Source organism: Pristiophorus japonicus, chromosome 20 (assembly GCF_044704955.1).
Source record: "Pristiophorus japonicus isolate sPriJap1 chromosome 20, sPriJap1.hap1, whole genome shotgun sequence".
In the NCBI taxonomy this organism is placed as follows: domain Eukaryota; kingdom Metazoa; phylum Chordata; class Chondrichthyes; family Pristiophoridae; genus Pristiophorus; species Pristiophorus japonicus.
The window spans coordinates 35,762,512-35,777,844 of NC_091996.1; the positions used below are offsets into that span (position 1 = coordinate 35,762,512).

General features: G+C 44.1%; 1 protein-coding gene across 3 annotated transcripts in view; it reads right to left on the minus strand.

Annotated features, from left to right (window-relative positions):
• The window catches only part of LOC139232481 (zinc finger protein 618-like), a 121,115-nt gene that overhangs the window by 17,787 nt on the left and 87,995 nt on the right, over window positions 1-15,333 (minus strand). For all 3 annotated transcript variants that reach the window (XM_070862751.1, XM_070862750.1, XM_070862749.1), the window contains 3 exons: window positions 15,235-15,279; window positions 8,222-8,311; window positions 6,035-6,115 (listed from right to left, as the gene is read on the minus strand). In XM_070862751.1, the coding sequence (XP_070718852.1) occupies window positions 6,035-6,115; window positions 8,222-8,311; window positions 15,235-15,279 (216 nt within the window). The remainder of the gene's footprint in view (window positions 1-6,034; window positions 6,116-8,221; window positions 8,312-15,234; window positions 15,280-15,333) is intronic.

Here is a 15,333-nt window from a genome sequence, read left to right on the forward strand (position 1 = left end):
CATGTTCAATAAATTAAGTCTGCTGGAATACGAGTACTCCAGTTGTAATAATTGGGCTAAAACACCTGCAACAGATTTTTTTGGAAACTAATTTAAAACATGACTGCCACATTGAGGGACCATATTTTGATGGCCCTGCTCTCTTCCCAGTGGCCAAATAAAAACATGTATGTTGTTGTGTATTTGTAAAGCATGCACTCCAATGTTCCACCACCAGTGAGCGCATCCCCTGAAGTCCCAAGGGATCCCAGCATCCCTTGGGAGCACTGTATATAGGCCAGCCCCTAAGGCTTGGTACTCACTCTGCAGTGTCTTAATAAAGACTGAGGTCACTGTTACTTTAACTTCCCTGTGTGCAGTCTCATCTGTGTTAGGAACACAATAACTGCCGACGAGTTTACGCATCCAACGCAAAGATGCAGCAAACTGTGGGCATCCTGGAGAAGTTCTCGGAGAGTGAGGACTGGGAAGCCTATGTCGAACGGCTAGACCAGTACTTTATAGCCAACGAGCTGGATGGAGAAGGAAGCGCTGCAAAAAGGAGAGCGGTCCTCCTCACGGTCTGCGGGGCATCGACCTACAGCCTCATGAAGAATCTTCTGGCTCCGGTGAAACCCACAGATAAGTCGTACGAGGAACTGTGTACACTGGTTCGGGAGCATCTTAACCCGAGGGAGAGCGTGCTGATGGCGAGGTATCGGTTCTACACGCGCCAGCGATCTGAAGGTCAGGAAGTGGCGAGCTATGTCGCCGAGCTAAGGCGACTTGCAGGACAATGTGAGTTTGATAGCTACCTGGAGCAAATGCTCAGAGACTTTTTTGTACTGGGCATTGGTCATGAGACCATCCTATAAAAACTTTTGACTGAAGAGACAGACCGACCTCAAGTAAGGCCATTGTGATAGCAGGCGTTTATGTCCACCAGTGATAACACCAAACAAATCTCTCAGCACACAAGTGTTAGCAATGTTCATAAATTAACTGGAACTGTGTTTGCGAGCAGAAATGTACAGGGAGAAACCACGAGTCTGCAACTGCCAGCAGGCCTCAAGTGACCCAGATGACTCAGAGTCCCCAACAAAGCATGAATTGCAAGGCAATTCACACCTTGTTGGCGTTGTGGAGGCTTCCATTCAGCCTATTCATGCCGCTTCAAAGGGTATGTTTGCAAGAGCTGTGGAACAATGGGGCACCTCAAACGAGCTTGCAGACGAGATGCAAGCTCTGCAAAACCTGCTAACCACTACGTGGCAGAGGAAGATCAGTCCATGGTGGATCAAAGCAATTTCGAGCCTCAGAGAGGAGAGGAGGCAGATGCTGAAGTACACGGGGTGCACACATTTGAGACGAAATGTCCACCTATAATGCTAAATGTAAAATTGAATGGCTTACCCATAGCCATGTAACTGGATACTGGCGCGAGCCAATCCATCATGAGTAAAAAGATGTTTGAGAGACTGTGGTGCAACAAGGCACTCAGACCAGCCCTGAGCCCCATCCACACGAAACTGCGAACGTACACCAAAGAGCTCATCACTGTCCTGGGCAGTGCCATGGTCAAGGTCACCTATGAGGGCACGGTGCACGAACTGCCACTCTGGATTGTCCCGGGCGATGGCACCACACTACTTGGAAGGAGCTGACTGGGCAAAATCCGCTGGAACTGGGATGACATCCGAGTGCTATCACATGTCGATGAGGCCTCATGTACCCAGGTTCTTAACAAATTTTCTTCCCTTTTTGAGCCAGGCATTGGAAACTTTTCCGGGGTGAAGGTGCGGATCCACTTGGTCCCAGAGGCACGACCCATTCACCACAAGGCGCAAGCGGTAACTCACATGATGAGGGAGAGAGTGGAAATCGAGCTGGACAGGCTTCAACGCGAGGGCATCATCTCCCCAGTGGAATTCAGCGAGTGGGCCAGCCCGATTGTTCCAGTACTCAAAAGTGATGGCACGGTCAGGATTTGCGCCGATTATAAAGTAACTATTAATCATTTCTCGCTACAGGACAAATACCCACTACCTAAGGCAGACGACCTATTTGCGACGCTGGCAGGAGTCTTCGAAGGGCCTCACCTGCATCAACACGCACAAGGGATTGTTCACCTACAACAGATGCCCATTTGAAATTTGGTTGGCTGCAGCGATCTTCCAGAGAAACATGGAGAGCCTACTCAAGTCGGTACACCACACGGTGGTTTTTCAGAGCGACATATTGGTCACGGGTCGGGACACCGTCGAGCACCTACAAAACCTGGAGAAAGTCCTCCAGCGACTGGATCGCGTAGGGCTGCAGCTGAAGAGGTCGAAAGGCGTCTTCATGGCAACAAAAGTGGAGTTTTTGGGGAGGAAGATCGCGGTGGACGGCATTCGGCCCACAGACGCCAAGACAGAGGCTATCAGGAACGCGCCCAGGCCACAGAACGTCACGGAGCTGCCGTCATTCCTGGGGCTCCTCAACTATTTTGGTAACTTCCTACCGGGGTTAAGCACCCTTTTAGAGCCCCTACATGTGTTATTGCGCAACGGTGAGAACTGGGTATGGGGAAAAAACCAAGTAATTGCTTTTGAGAAAGCCAGAAACATTTTATGCTCCATCAAGCTGCTTGTATTGTATAACCCGGGTAAAAGACTTGTGCTAGCATGTGATGCGTCGTCGTATGGAGTCGGGTGTGTATTACAACAAGCTAACGTTGCGGGGAAGTTGCAACCTGTCGCCTATGCCTCCAGGAGCTTGTCTAAGGCCAAGAGGGCCTACAGCATGATTGAGAAAGAGGCATTAGCTTGTGTGTTCGGGATAAAGAAAATGCATCAGTACCTGTTTGGCCTCAAATTTGAGCTGGAAACCGATCACAAGCCCCTCATATCCCTGTTCGATGAAAACAAGGGGATAAATACTAATGCCTCAGCCCACATACAAAGGCGGGCACTCACGCTATCAGTTTATAACTATACCATCCGCCACAGGCCAGGCGCCGAGAACTGTGCGGATGCTCTCAGTTGGCTACCACTGCCCACCAGGGGAGTGGAAATGGCGCAGCCTGCAAACTTGTTGATGGTGGCGCAGCCCGCAGACTTGTTGATGGTCATGGAAGCGTTTGAAAATGATAAATCACCTGTCACGGCCCGCCAGATCCTCTGTTCTCCCTAGTAAAAAACTGTGCACTGCAAGGGAGCTGGGCCAGCATTCCCATTGAAATGCAAGAGCTAATCAAGCCGTTCCAGCGGCGAAAGGACGAGCTGTCCATTCAGCCAGACTGCCTGTTGTGAGGTAACCGCGTAGTGCTACCCAAAAAGGGCAGGGAGACGTTCATCTCGGATCTCCACAGCACACACCCGGGTATAGTAATGATGAAAGCGATAGCCAGATCCCACGTGTGGTGGCCCGGTATCGACTCTGACTTAAGAGTCCTGTGTAAGGCAATGCAGCATGTGTGCTCAGTTGAGCAACGCGCCCAGAGAGGCACCACTAAGGTTGTGGTCCTGGCCCTCCAGACCATGGTCGAGGATTCATGTTGACTATGCGGGCCCGTTTCTCGGTAAAATGTTCCTGGTGGTGGTGGATGCTTTTCAAAATGGATTGAATGTGAAATAATGTCAGGAAGCACCGCCACCGCCACCATTGAAAGCCTGAAGGCCATGTTTGCCACCCACGGCCTGCCTGACATACTGGTCAGTGACAACGGGCCATGTTTCACCAGTGCCGAATTTAAAGAATTCATGACCCGCAATGGGATCAAACATGGCACCTCGGCCCCATTTAAACCAGCCTCTAATGGGCAGGCAGAGCGGGCAGTACAATCAAACAGAGCCTCAAACGAGTCACAGAAGGCTCACTCCAAACCCGCCTGTCCCGAGTACTGCTCAGCTACCGCACGAGACCCCACTCGCTCACAGGGGTGCCCCCGGCTGAGCTACTCATGAAAAGGACACTTAAAACCAGACTCTCGCTGGTTCACCCCAACCTGCATGATCAGGTAGAGAACAGGCGGCAGCAACAAAATGTAAACGATGGTTGCGCCACCGTGTCACGGGAAATTGATCTGAATGACCCTGTGAATGTGCTAAACTATGGACATGGTCCCAAGTGGATCGCGGGCACGGAGATAGCTAAAGAAGGGAGTAGAGTGTTTGTAGTCAAACTAGACAATGGACAAATTTGCAGAAAGCACCTGGACCAAACGAGGCTGCGGTTCACAGACTGCCCTGAACGACTCTCAGCAGACACCACCTTTTTCGAGCCCACAACACACACCCAAAGGATCAACGACACCACCCCGGACCAGGAAAAGAAAGGCTCCCGACCGCCTCACCTTGTAAATAGTTTTCACTTGGACTTGGGGGGGGGGGGGGGGGGGAAAGAGTGATGTTGTGTATCTGTTAAGCATGCACTCCCATGTTCTGCCACCAGGGAGCGCATCACCTGAAGTCCCAAGGGATCCCAGCATCCCTTGAGAGCACTGTATATAAGCCGGCCCCGAAGACCTGTTCCTGACTCTGGAGTGTCTTAATAAAGACTGAGGTCAGTGTTACTTTAACCTCCCTGTGTGCAGTCTCATCTGTGTTAGGAACACAATATATTTCTGCCCAAATTTGTCTTGATATTATGTGGCTCTAGTAAAGTCAAGGCAATGTGACACATTAACAACTTAGCAAACTGCCACAAAAAAATTATTTCCTCTTGCAAGTTAGTGGACTGGACTGAGCTAGGCTGCAGCAAAATGTGCTGGATCTTATCATTCCAATATTTCAGAGAGATGTTAGCAAATATATTGCTGCTCTCTGCACTTTGTTTTCATGTTTAAAACTATATCATAGATTTCTCTGCTTATAGACTAGAAAGTCTTCCTGAACTGACATTAATGGAGCTTTCCATCCACAGGCCCGACTCTACTCACATCTGTGGCATAATTTCATAATTCAAGATCACCTGTACACAACACGAAATACAAATAAATCTCAATTTTACTCTACAAAACTCATATTAGTGTTATCAGACAATATCAGAATATAGTCCCACAGAAGCTATTCCAAAACTGTCTATATTTGCAATTGGTTTTAGATCACCTGCTGGTATTAATGGCGCCGTCATAGCCTGTTGTTCAAGACACACTTTGTCAGCACTACTCAATAATACACCAACCCTCTATTGCATTAGGCATCTAGAAATCAGACAGGGAGCCAGGGAATGCGAGTTGGGCTGGCAGATAGCAGAGGAAGAACAGAGGCAGGTATGGAGGTAAATGTTCCCAAATACCACTTGCAGTAGAATGTGAAAGGGACAACTTAATACGTGGAGAATATTGAACTTGCCCCAATGCTTCACAGAATATTCCCATCTCTGTGGGATGATAGTTGGAGGGGCGTTGGACAGAAAATCACAGCACTACACATATTTAGGTCATTCCCTACATTCAGGCATTCTGAACAGCACAGCCCTCAAGCTAAATGAGATTCTCAATTCCTACACACCCAGGCGTTCTGTGCCTGGAGCCTAGCCACTGGAGAACAAGCTCCCCTGGGAACCCTGGTAAGTTAATACAACTGTCAGTAATAGCTGCATAACACCTTCCCCTTCCACAGCATGTGGAAGAAATACTTGTGGGAAACATGCCAGTCAGAATATTTAATGTAGAGTCCAAGTCCAGAGCTCTCGAAGTTCAGTCTGGAGCCCTTTGCTTAGAACTTACTCTACTCACAGGACGGTAACAATTGGTTAACTTGGAATGCCACAAGCTATCAAAGGTTCTCTTGCATTCCGTGAAAGACGCATATATATTCCAGCAACCAACCCTGAGGCAACTGCGCCTCCTGCAACACCCCTATAAAGGCAGGATTTTGGATTGTCCCCAACTTGGCCGAACATGAAGGACACCTTCAAATTAACCTGACCCTTACAAAGCGCATGGTCTCCAACATGCACTTAACAATACAAACAACCTCTTGCATCAATGTCGAAGTACCACGTAATGAAACGGTGTGGAGACTTCCCAAAATGCATGTAGGTTTTCCATCAAAAAATGAAATCATACTTGATCCAGGGCTGCGGACAGTTTCTTCCACCTGTTCAGTTTTCACCTCTGCTGGTGTCTCAACTGCATGATCATAAGGATCTAAAATTAAGAAACAGGCTCATTAGTTTATTTAACAATACAACGCCAAAGGAACAGCGTTAATTTATGCAACAGCTTTCCTGTCCCTCAAGAATGAGATTCCCTTACGGTTCAAAGTGTGTTTTGGATGTCATCGGTGAGGTGTGCCCTTCCAGTACCAGCATCACGCAATAGATCGTGAACTCACCGCAATATTCACTACAGAAGCAACCAAATAAAGGGAGTACCAGTATAGTCATGACTAATTTCACTGCATACAGTCTACAAGTAAATCAAGAGTTTTAGCTGTGTATAGTTCACAGCACTGCAGACTGGTTGCTACTACGCCTACAAAGTAAATGCCAAGATTTTAATTAGCAGCTTTCAGGGAAAGGTGCACAGGGTCACTTTCACTCGGCTGACTCAGAGTTCAGTTTGGGTAAAATCAAATACGCTGCCATTTGGCCAAGTGAAACTGTTGACTGGTAAATAAGATTAAAACACACACATTTTGGTAGAGTAGAACAGGTGATCTGAATTCAACAGTGAAGTGGGTGACAATCACGTCACAGCTCATCATCAATGCAAATCTTCACCTAGCTTTCAGCAAAATTAACTGTAAACTATATTTATGTACTCTTCTGTTTGCACTACATCCATTTTCCATTTAAATAGCAGTTTTACAATTATGACTAAGATGAAAGGCAACTTGATTCTCTCTACTCCACCCCCACACCCCTTTTGATCAAGCACACCCAGGCAGGTACTGAATGGTCAGTTTCACTATGAAGTTTGTTTTTGTCTAACAATGTGCCTCAGCCTCAAACACAGAAGAGTATTGCTTATTGCAGCATAATGAGGTTTTACATTTTCCACACCAACCATCCTCCCTTTGGAGTGAGGCTGCCAATTTGAGGACAGTTTTGTGCTGTGCGCTCCTGCACATTAGGAAATTGATTAACATGACCTAAACTAGTACTAGCTTACGAGTCAGAAGAAGACATGGTTATCCCTCAGATCCTAGAGGTGAAAGGACTTTGGAGCACTGTGAGCAGTTCTGGGCACCACACCATAGGAAGGATATATTGACCTTAGAGGGGGTGCAGCGTAGATTTACCAGAATAATAACTGGACTCAAAGTGTCACATCACGAGGAGAAATTTGACTGAAGTTTTCAGTTTTAAGGGGAACTGCTAGGATAGATAGAGAGAAACTATTTCTGCTGGTCAGGGAGTCTAGGACTGGGGGCAGCATCTAAAAATTAGAGCCAGGCCTTTCAGCAGTAAATTAGGAAACACTTCCACATGCAAATGGTGGTAGAGGCAAACGACAATTGATGCGACTCAATTGTTAATTTAAATTGAAATCGATAAGGTTTTTGTTAACCAAAAGTATTAAAGAATATGGGGCAAAGAATATGTGCACAGTTCAAATATGATCGAATTGAATGGCGGAACAGGCTCGAGGAGCTAAATCGCCTACTCCTGTTCTTATGTTTATGCTAACCCCCACTGCACTACTCACCATCAAAAGTGCTTCATGAGTGATTAGGAAGGAAAGTTGTTTAGAATCCAGCTGTAATTTACAGTATTGTTGTAAATATGCCAGATGGAATATTGCACTTAAACAAGTACGCCTTAATGTAGTGTAAAAAGCTTTATTTGCACCCCAATTACTCCCACCCTACTTTTATATAGCTCAAAACTACAAAATCTAAATTTTAAGGACAAAATCTATAATTACATGTACTGGACACAAGTACAACAATTTCACACACACACGCTTTACTATCCATGGTAAATTTAAAAGAAGAAATAGGACTTGACAAGCAATATAGGTCGATTTTCAAACATTTAAGAATCACTAGTTTACTATGTGCTACATACAAGTTCTCTCTTTATTGCAAAGATACAAAGCTGAGAGCTCTTTTTACTTCAGGCATTTTCAACTTATTCCAGCTTTTATTACTTGTAAAATGTTTTGGTTTTAGTATTCATTGAAATTTTCAAAATTGGCAAATTCTTCAACAAATTTTAAGGTTGGCATTTATTTTAGCACCAATTATCATCTATATGCATCTTCCCTAAACCATTAACAACCTTGAGCAACTACTTTGCAAATACATACCATCTACTGCATGCAAATCCCGGTGTTCTTGGAAACAGCTATAATATTTGTATTTCTTGCCACAGATGTCACACATATATCTAAAATTCTCTGGAAACAAGGAGAAAAAAAGTCAATAACTTGGCTTGCTTCCCATTTCCTAAACCAAAAAGCACTTCCATAATCTTTGGAAATTAAGTACATGTACTTCAGTATTTCACAAAGTAGCTTTTATGTTTTGAAACTGCTACTGCACTACTTGGTCTCTTCTCAGTGCTCTCCTTGTCGACATTTGCCCATTTACATTGTTTGTAGGTGGTTCAGGAGGGGTAGGGTTACCAACTCTGGTCGGACATATTCCTGGAGGTTTCATCATGTGACAACTGATCAATTATTAAAGATGAAATAGCAGCGCATTTGGAAAGCAGAGACAGGATCGTTCCAAGTCAGCATGGATTTATGAAAGGGAAATCGTGCTTGACAAACCTTCTAGAATTTTTTGAGGATGTAACTCATCATCATCATCATAGGCGGTCCCTCAAAATGAGGATGACTTGCTTCGATTCCAAAAAAGGATAAGTTCACAGGTGTTCCAATGAAGGACCGAAAGTTCCAGGTCCTGAACTACATCCTGAAGGGTGGGAGATGCCTGTGCGATGATTTTTTTAATGTGTGGTGACCGTTGCACACCAGCCACCTCACGGGCTTGACAGAGTTAGGTCTTGGTCCAGTGGCAAGGATTACCCAAGACGACTGGAGACCTGCTCTGCTGCACAGGCCTAGTGCGCACACATATTGCAGTGTGTGCTAGACCGTGCTGCCCCTGGGCCCGAACTCATGCCTCCCCTGGGCCTCGACCACATTCCTCTACAGTCTCTCGCCGCTCCTTCGCCCCGATGTAACTAGTAGAGTGGACAAGGACTAGTAGAGTGTACTAGCATGTAGCTAGTAGAGTGGACAAGGGAGAACCAGTGGATGTGTGCATTTGTACTTTCAAAAGGCTTTCAAAGAGATTGGTGTGCAAAATTAAAGCACATGGTATTGGGGACAATGTATTGACGTGGATAGAGAACTGGTTAGCAGACAGGAAGCAGAGAGTCGGGATAAATGGGTCCTTTTCAGAATGGCAGTCAGTGACTAGTGGGGTGCCACAGGGCTCAGTGCTGGGACCCCAGCTATTTACAATATACATCAATGATTTAGATGAAGGAATTGAGTGTAATATCTCCAAGTTTGCAGATGACACTAAGCTGGGTGGCAGTTTGAGCTGTGAGGAGGATGCTAAGAGGCTGCAGGGTGACTTGGACAGGTTAGGTTAGTGGGCAAATGCATGGTAGATGCAGTATAATGTAGATAAATGTGAGGTTATCCACTTTGGTGGCAAAAACATGAAGGCAGAATATTATCTGAATGGCGGCAGATTAGGAAAAGGGGAGGTGCAACGAGACCTGGGTGTCATGGTACATCAGTCATTGAAAGTTGGCATGCAGGTACAGCAGGCGGTGAAGGCGGCAAACGGTATGTTGGCCTTCAGAGCTAGGGGATTTGAGTATAGGAGCAGGGAGGTCTTACTGCAGTTGTACAGGGCCTTGGCGAGGCCTCACCCGGAATATTGTGTTCAGTTTTGGTCTCCTAATCTGAGGAAGGACGTTCTTGCTATTGAGGGAGTGCAGCGAAGGTTCACCAAACTGATTCCTGGGTTGGCAGAGCTGACATATGAGCAGATTCTGGATCGACTGGGCCTGTATTCACTGGAGTTTAGAATGATGAGAGGGGATCGCATAGAAACATAAAATTCTGACGGGACTGGACAGATTAGATGCAGGAAGAATGTTCCCGATGTTGGGGAAGTCCAGAACCAGGGGACATAGTCTAAGGATAAGGGGTAGGCCATTTAGGACTGAGATGAGGAAAAACTTCTTCACTCAGAGTTGTTAAACTGTGGAATTCCCTACTGCAGAGAGTTGCTGATGCCAGTTCATTGGATATATTCAAGACGGAGTTAGATATGACCCTTACGGCTAAAGGGATCAAGGGGTATGGAGAGAAAGCAGGAAAGGGGTACTGAGATGAATGATCAGCCATGATCTTATTGAATAGTGGTGCAGGCTCGAAGGGCCGAATGGCTCACGCTCACACAGACAGGCAGGTACGCGTGCGCACAAACAGGCAGGCACGCACACGCACGTATACCATGGCAGAAAGTTAGAAGAATTATTAGACAGAAACTCCACAACCTCAAAACTTGTTTAATTTTCTGTTTCAGTTGGTCTGCATTGAACAGGCTGTACTTAATACCAAACAACCAGCCAGAGAGTTATTGCAATGTAAGCAGTCAAATTGTACACTGAAGGAGAAACCCCAGCTTCCATCCCTACCTTTTTACTGGAAGTTAATGTGCTTTTTTGTTAGTTAACCTGCAGAATCAGGCATGTATGCGTGACATAAACAGGCATGTAGGCTAAAACACGCAAATGTGAAGTACCTTGCTGCCAGAATGGCAGTGCCCAGAAAATTTGTCTTCCATTCCAGCAGAAAAATCAACTCACAACCAGACTGGTTAACATGATTCTATACTCAACTTTCTGTCTAACCTGAAGTGCACATACTTCTTGTGTTTTGAATGTAAACTTGATTTAGAAGTCTCCCTGGAGACTCAGCAACACCATCCTTTCTTACATTACTCCTTCCCATTATTTCAGGCATTGATACAGAGTCCTCTGGGAGAGCTTAGAATAGACTGGCTAAAAGTTACATGATGTGGGAATTCAATGCAAACAACAGCGTTGTTTAATGTCGGAATGGTCCCAGAGGCAAAAAATAAATTCATTTCTAAAATCTGGCTGCTGACTTCGACTGGTGCAGACACTGGATGAACTGCAATTTCAATTGAAGTAATGCTGCTAAATTGACACAAAACTCAACTGAGCAACTTAAATGAGGAAAAAGAAAGCTTCAAAAACTTCCGGGTGTGATTTACAGAGCTGAAACAGCAATTAGGGAGGAGGTTGGGTGGGAGGAAGAGGACAGATGCAAGATTCCAAAACTGGAGCAGAAGAGTGGGCTGGAGGAGATCATGGAGCTTGTCTGGCTGCCTTAAAAAAAGCAATACTGCCATGATTTCCACTGTCTGGATAGCAACCTTTCCAATTGCACGCTCAATGATTAAGGAACTGCCAATAATAGTCTACAACTGGACAAGATGAACCAGACAGTAGGATTATAAAAATAGAACTGCAGCGTTTCAACGAGTATAAAAATCATAAAATAAATATCCTTCTTAATAATGTTACCCTGACATACAACAGTCCAGTTATTTAACAAGAGCTAGGTATTGATCTCGTCCAAAGTTGGTTGAACTACCTTTCAAAGTTCAACGTTTGATATATATTGCATTAATCCTACGTGATGCTAGATAAAATGGCTAGTTTTTTTTTTTACATAGTCACAAAAAGTTTTTTTTTTTATGGTGCCTATACTATATACAGTTGCGTAAATCCACTGAGACCCATTAGAAAGTCATATATTTGGCTTCTTAAAAGAAAAGTAAGAGATTGAAGTACTTGACTATAAAGCATTTTCCCTGTCTGGAGCAATTCAGAATGCAAGTAAAGACCTAAAATAACATCTGTCCGTTGTTGGCAAAATATGCCAATGAAACGATTATCTCTTAATAGATCGAAGATATCCTGACCTGATTTATTTACCAGATCAGATCACGGTATCTTCCATCTCTCACTCCTCCTCTCAAGAGTTAAACTCATTGCTGTGCTATACTGTATATAATTACTGGCCTGACATACATTACTAATACCATACTTATTCCTCAATTCAAAACCCAAGGCCTAATATTCAAAAACAAATGCATACACAAAAGCACAACTCACGTCATCTCTATTTTCAAAACATTTCCAAATGTTCAACATTTCCACATCCACGCAGAATTTTTCAACAAATTAATTTATAATGTTAATTGTATTCTATGAGCAACATGAAGGATCAGTAAATTGCAGTCAGCTAGGAAAACTGTATATTTCAAAACCAGACATCGCCGCCCCCTGAAATTTAATGACAGGAAGAGACAATAAAAACACGAACGTAGCAACAAGTAGCCATTATAAATAACACCACATAGCACAGAACTGCAGCAGAGCAACACTTTGCTTAATTGCTTATTCTGTGAATTCAAGGTGTCTTTCTCTCTCCCACTCCATCTCAACTAACTCAGAACAAAATCTTTACGTGATTGCCGGAAAGAAAACACATTAAGGTATGCCCCTGTAGATTTCCAAGGCCACAAAGTTAGCTTGTACAACTACAAAATGTATTTTCTGTCACCCTGCCCACAAATAGAGCCAAACTTCAACATAAATTTGGCACTGACCATTTCTTTAAGCAAAAGATCATTTGTAGCCATCAAGCTCGGACATGTTACAGACACACTCACTGTTAAGTAAACAGAACTGACATAGCAGTGAATTCTTTCAGGTTTCACAAGGAGTAAAAATAAAACATATATGTGACATATTAAAAATCTAATGTCTGGGCACACTTCCAGCTAACGTTTTGCATTATAAATTCCTTTGTGGACACTGATAATGAAAACAGTCTATGCAAGCTTGTCTTGCTGTAAGTGTATTTTCCACCCTGTAGAGGTGTGGCTGTGCCGCCATGGATGGGTGGGTGTAATAATAATATTGCAAGATTACAAAGGCAGTTCCCATTATAAATGTCGACAAAGATATTTATAATGGAATATATATAAAAATAAGGAAATAATGTTTCATTTTAAAATGGAGACGAAATTACATCTGTGCAACTTGGTTCAAATATCCCAGCCCTCTAAAACCGCATCACCAGAAGAGTGCACTTGGTTCTGGCCACCCTGTGTGCATATCCACAGGAGATTGACGAGTTGCCAAGAAAAGCAGAAAGTTATGTAAGGACAAATCAGCTAAACATACTTCTGCTAAGAAAACAGACTGGGGAAAAATTATTTTCAGTTTGCAGTTTTTTGTTCCACGCAAACTCTTATGTTTATGTAGAGCCTGTTTCTTTGTTTATCGCCCCTTTGTATTTACCCAAACTTTCCCTCCATTTCCAAGAAGTCTCGAGTTACCTTAAGTAACTTTTGGGGCTAGCAAACTGGAATAAAAATTGTTTAGAAGAGGCTAAAGAGAGGAGGAGTCCAAAGCAGTTCTTCCACACTGGTTGGGAGTGGGCAGTGATGCTCCACAGGATTCAGTTCTGGAACCACTTCTGTTCACTGCACATCAATAATTTGTATGTACGCCTGGAGGGAGCTGCGTCAAAATTTGCAGATGATACCAAAATAGGAGGTATAGTTAATTTTTTCTAAAAGAGATGATAATGAGATGGAGGAATGGGCCAAAAAGGTTGCAGAGGGAATTCAATGTCATTAAGCGTGAGGTGATACATTTTGGAAAAACAGTAACAGCAGATAGAGACAGACTTGGTGCCATGGGGATACAGTTTCACAGGCCACTAAAGACAACACTTCAGGTTGATAAGGTTGTAAAAAAAGCTAATGGAATGCTAGACTGTTATCACAAGAGGGACAGAATATAAAAGCCTTAATGAGATCTCAGTTAAGAGTACTGTGCACAGTAATGGGACCCAGATTATAGGAAGGATATTGAGGGTTCAATGCTGATTCACCAGGACATTACATGCCAGGACATGCTAGGCTCAGAAGAGGCGAGGGCCCAGGGGCAGCACGGGCCAGCCCACACTGCGATATGTGTGCGCACTAGGTCCGTGCAGCAGAGCTGGTCTCCAGTCACCTTGGTTAACCCTTGCCACTGGACCAAGACCTAGCCCTGTCAAGCCCGTGTGGTGGCTGGTGTGCAACGGCCACCACATGTTAAAAAAATCCACGCACAGGCATCTTCCATCCTTCACGATTTAGTTCAGGGCCTTGAATTTTAGGTCCTTCATTGAAACACCTGTGAACTTCTTGATGTGGAAGCCAATCATCCTCGATTTGAGGGACTGCTGTTGATGATGACATGCTATGAGGAAATACAAATACAAAAAAACTGAACATTGTTTTTTTTTAAAAATTGGAAATGTAGATTTTGAAGCAATGTGATGGAAGCAGTGTTCCCGCTAAGCTGCGCGCGTGCAGCCGCACAGTCATTTGCAAGGTCCCACGCAGGCCGCTCACTGGTTTTTACATTGTAAATACCGCGCATGCGCAGAAATTTATGGGGACCGCGCATTAAAAGAAATATGCTGTGCACAATAAAATGTAGCTTACAGGGAACATTGGATGGAGTGTTTAGAATTATGAAAGGATTGGACAGGGTAGATAGAAGCAGACTGTTTCCAGTAGTTGAGGGCTCTGGAGGTTATAGAAACAAGATTAAATATAAAATATTTAGAACAGAGAGCAGGAGAAACATGCTACACTGAGTTGTGAGGCAGTGGGTTCCAGTTCCAGGTTTAGTGGTTAAATCGAAAACTGTGCCAATATTTAAGATTGGATTGGATAGGCGGATGTGATTAGAACTATTCACTCATGTGGAGGGTAAAGGCTCACATGGACTGGTTGGGTCAAATGGCCCGTGTCTGTGTTGTAACTTTAGGTACATATTTCTTTGAGTGATTTCTAGCTTTCCTTTCCTTGCTTTCAGTCCTGCTCTTTAGTGCAACAGACATTGCTTTCTGTTTTGTCAGCATCTAGTCGTATCTTTGTACTCTCTTCCATCTTCTTTCTGATACTCTCTTTAAATCTTATCTGTCCTATGTTAATATATCTGGTCGTTGATCCAAGTCCTATTTTAAAATAAACAGTGAAGGTCAAAAGCATGACTTTTCCCCTCTAAATGATACATTTTCTGATGCTCTTCTTGCTTAAACCCAGCACCCTGGCGTGCTGCTCTTTTCCTCTAGTGCAGCTGACACTACATTTTTTCCATTGGCCCTTACTGCCTGCCAGCCATCCGTGTTCAAATGGTGGAGACAATCTAACAGTTATTAAGAAAGGAAAATCTAGCACTTGGAATACTCACTTGCCTGTGGGGAGCTCTCAGCTGATGCAGAGGAGGTTTCATTTTCTGTGAAAAGGAGAAATTTAAAAAATATATTCTTTATTCAGTCTTACTATAAAA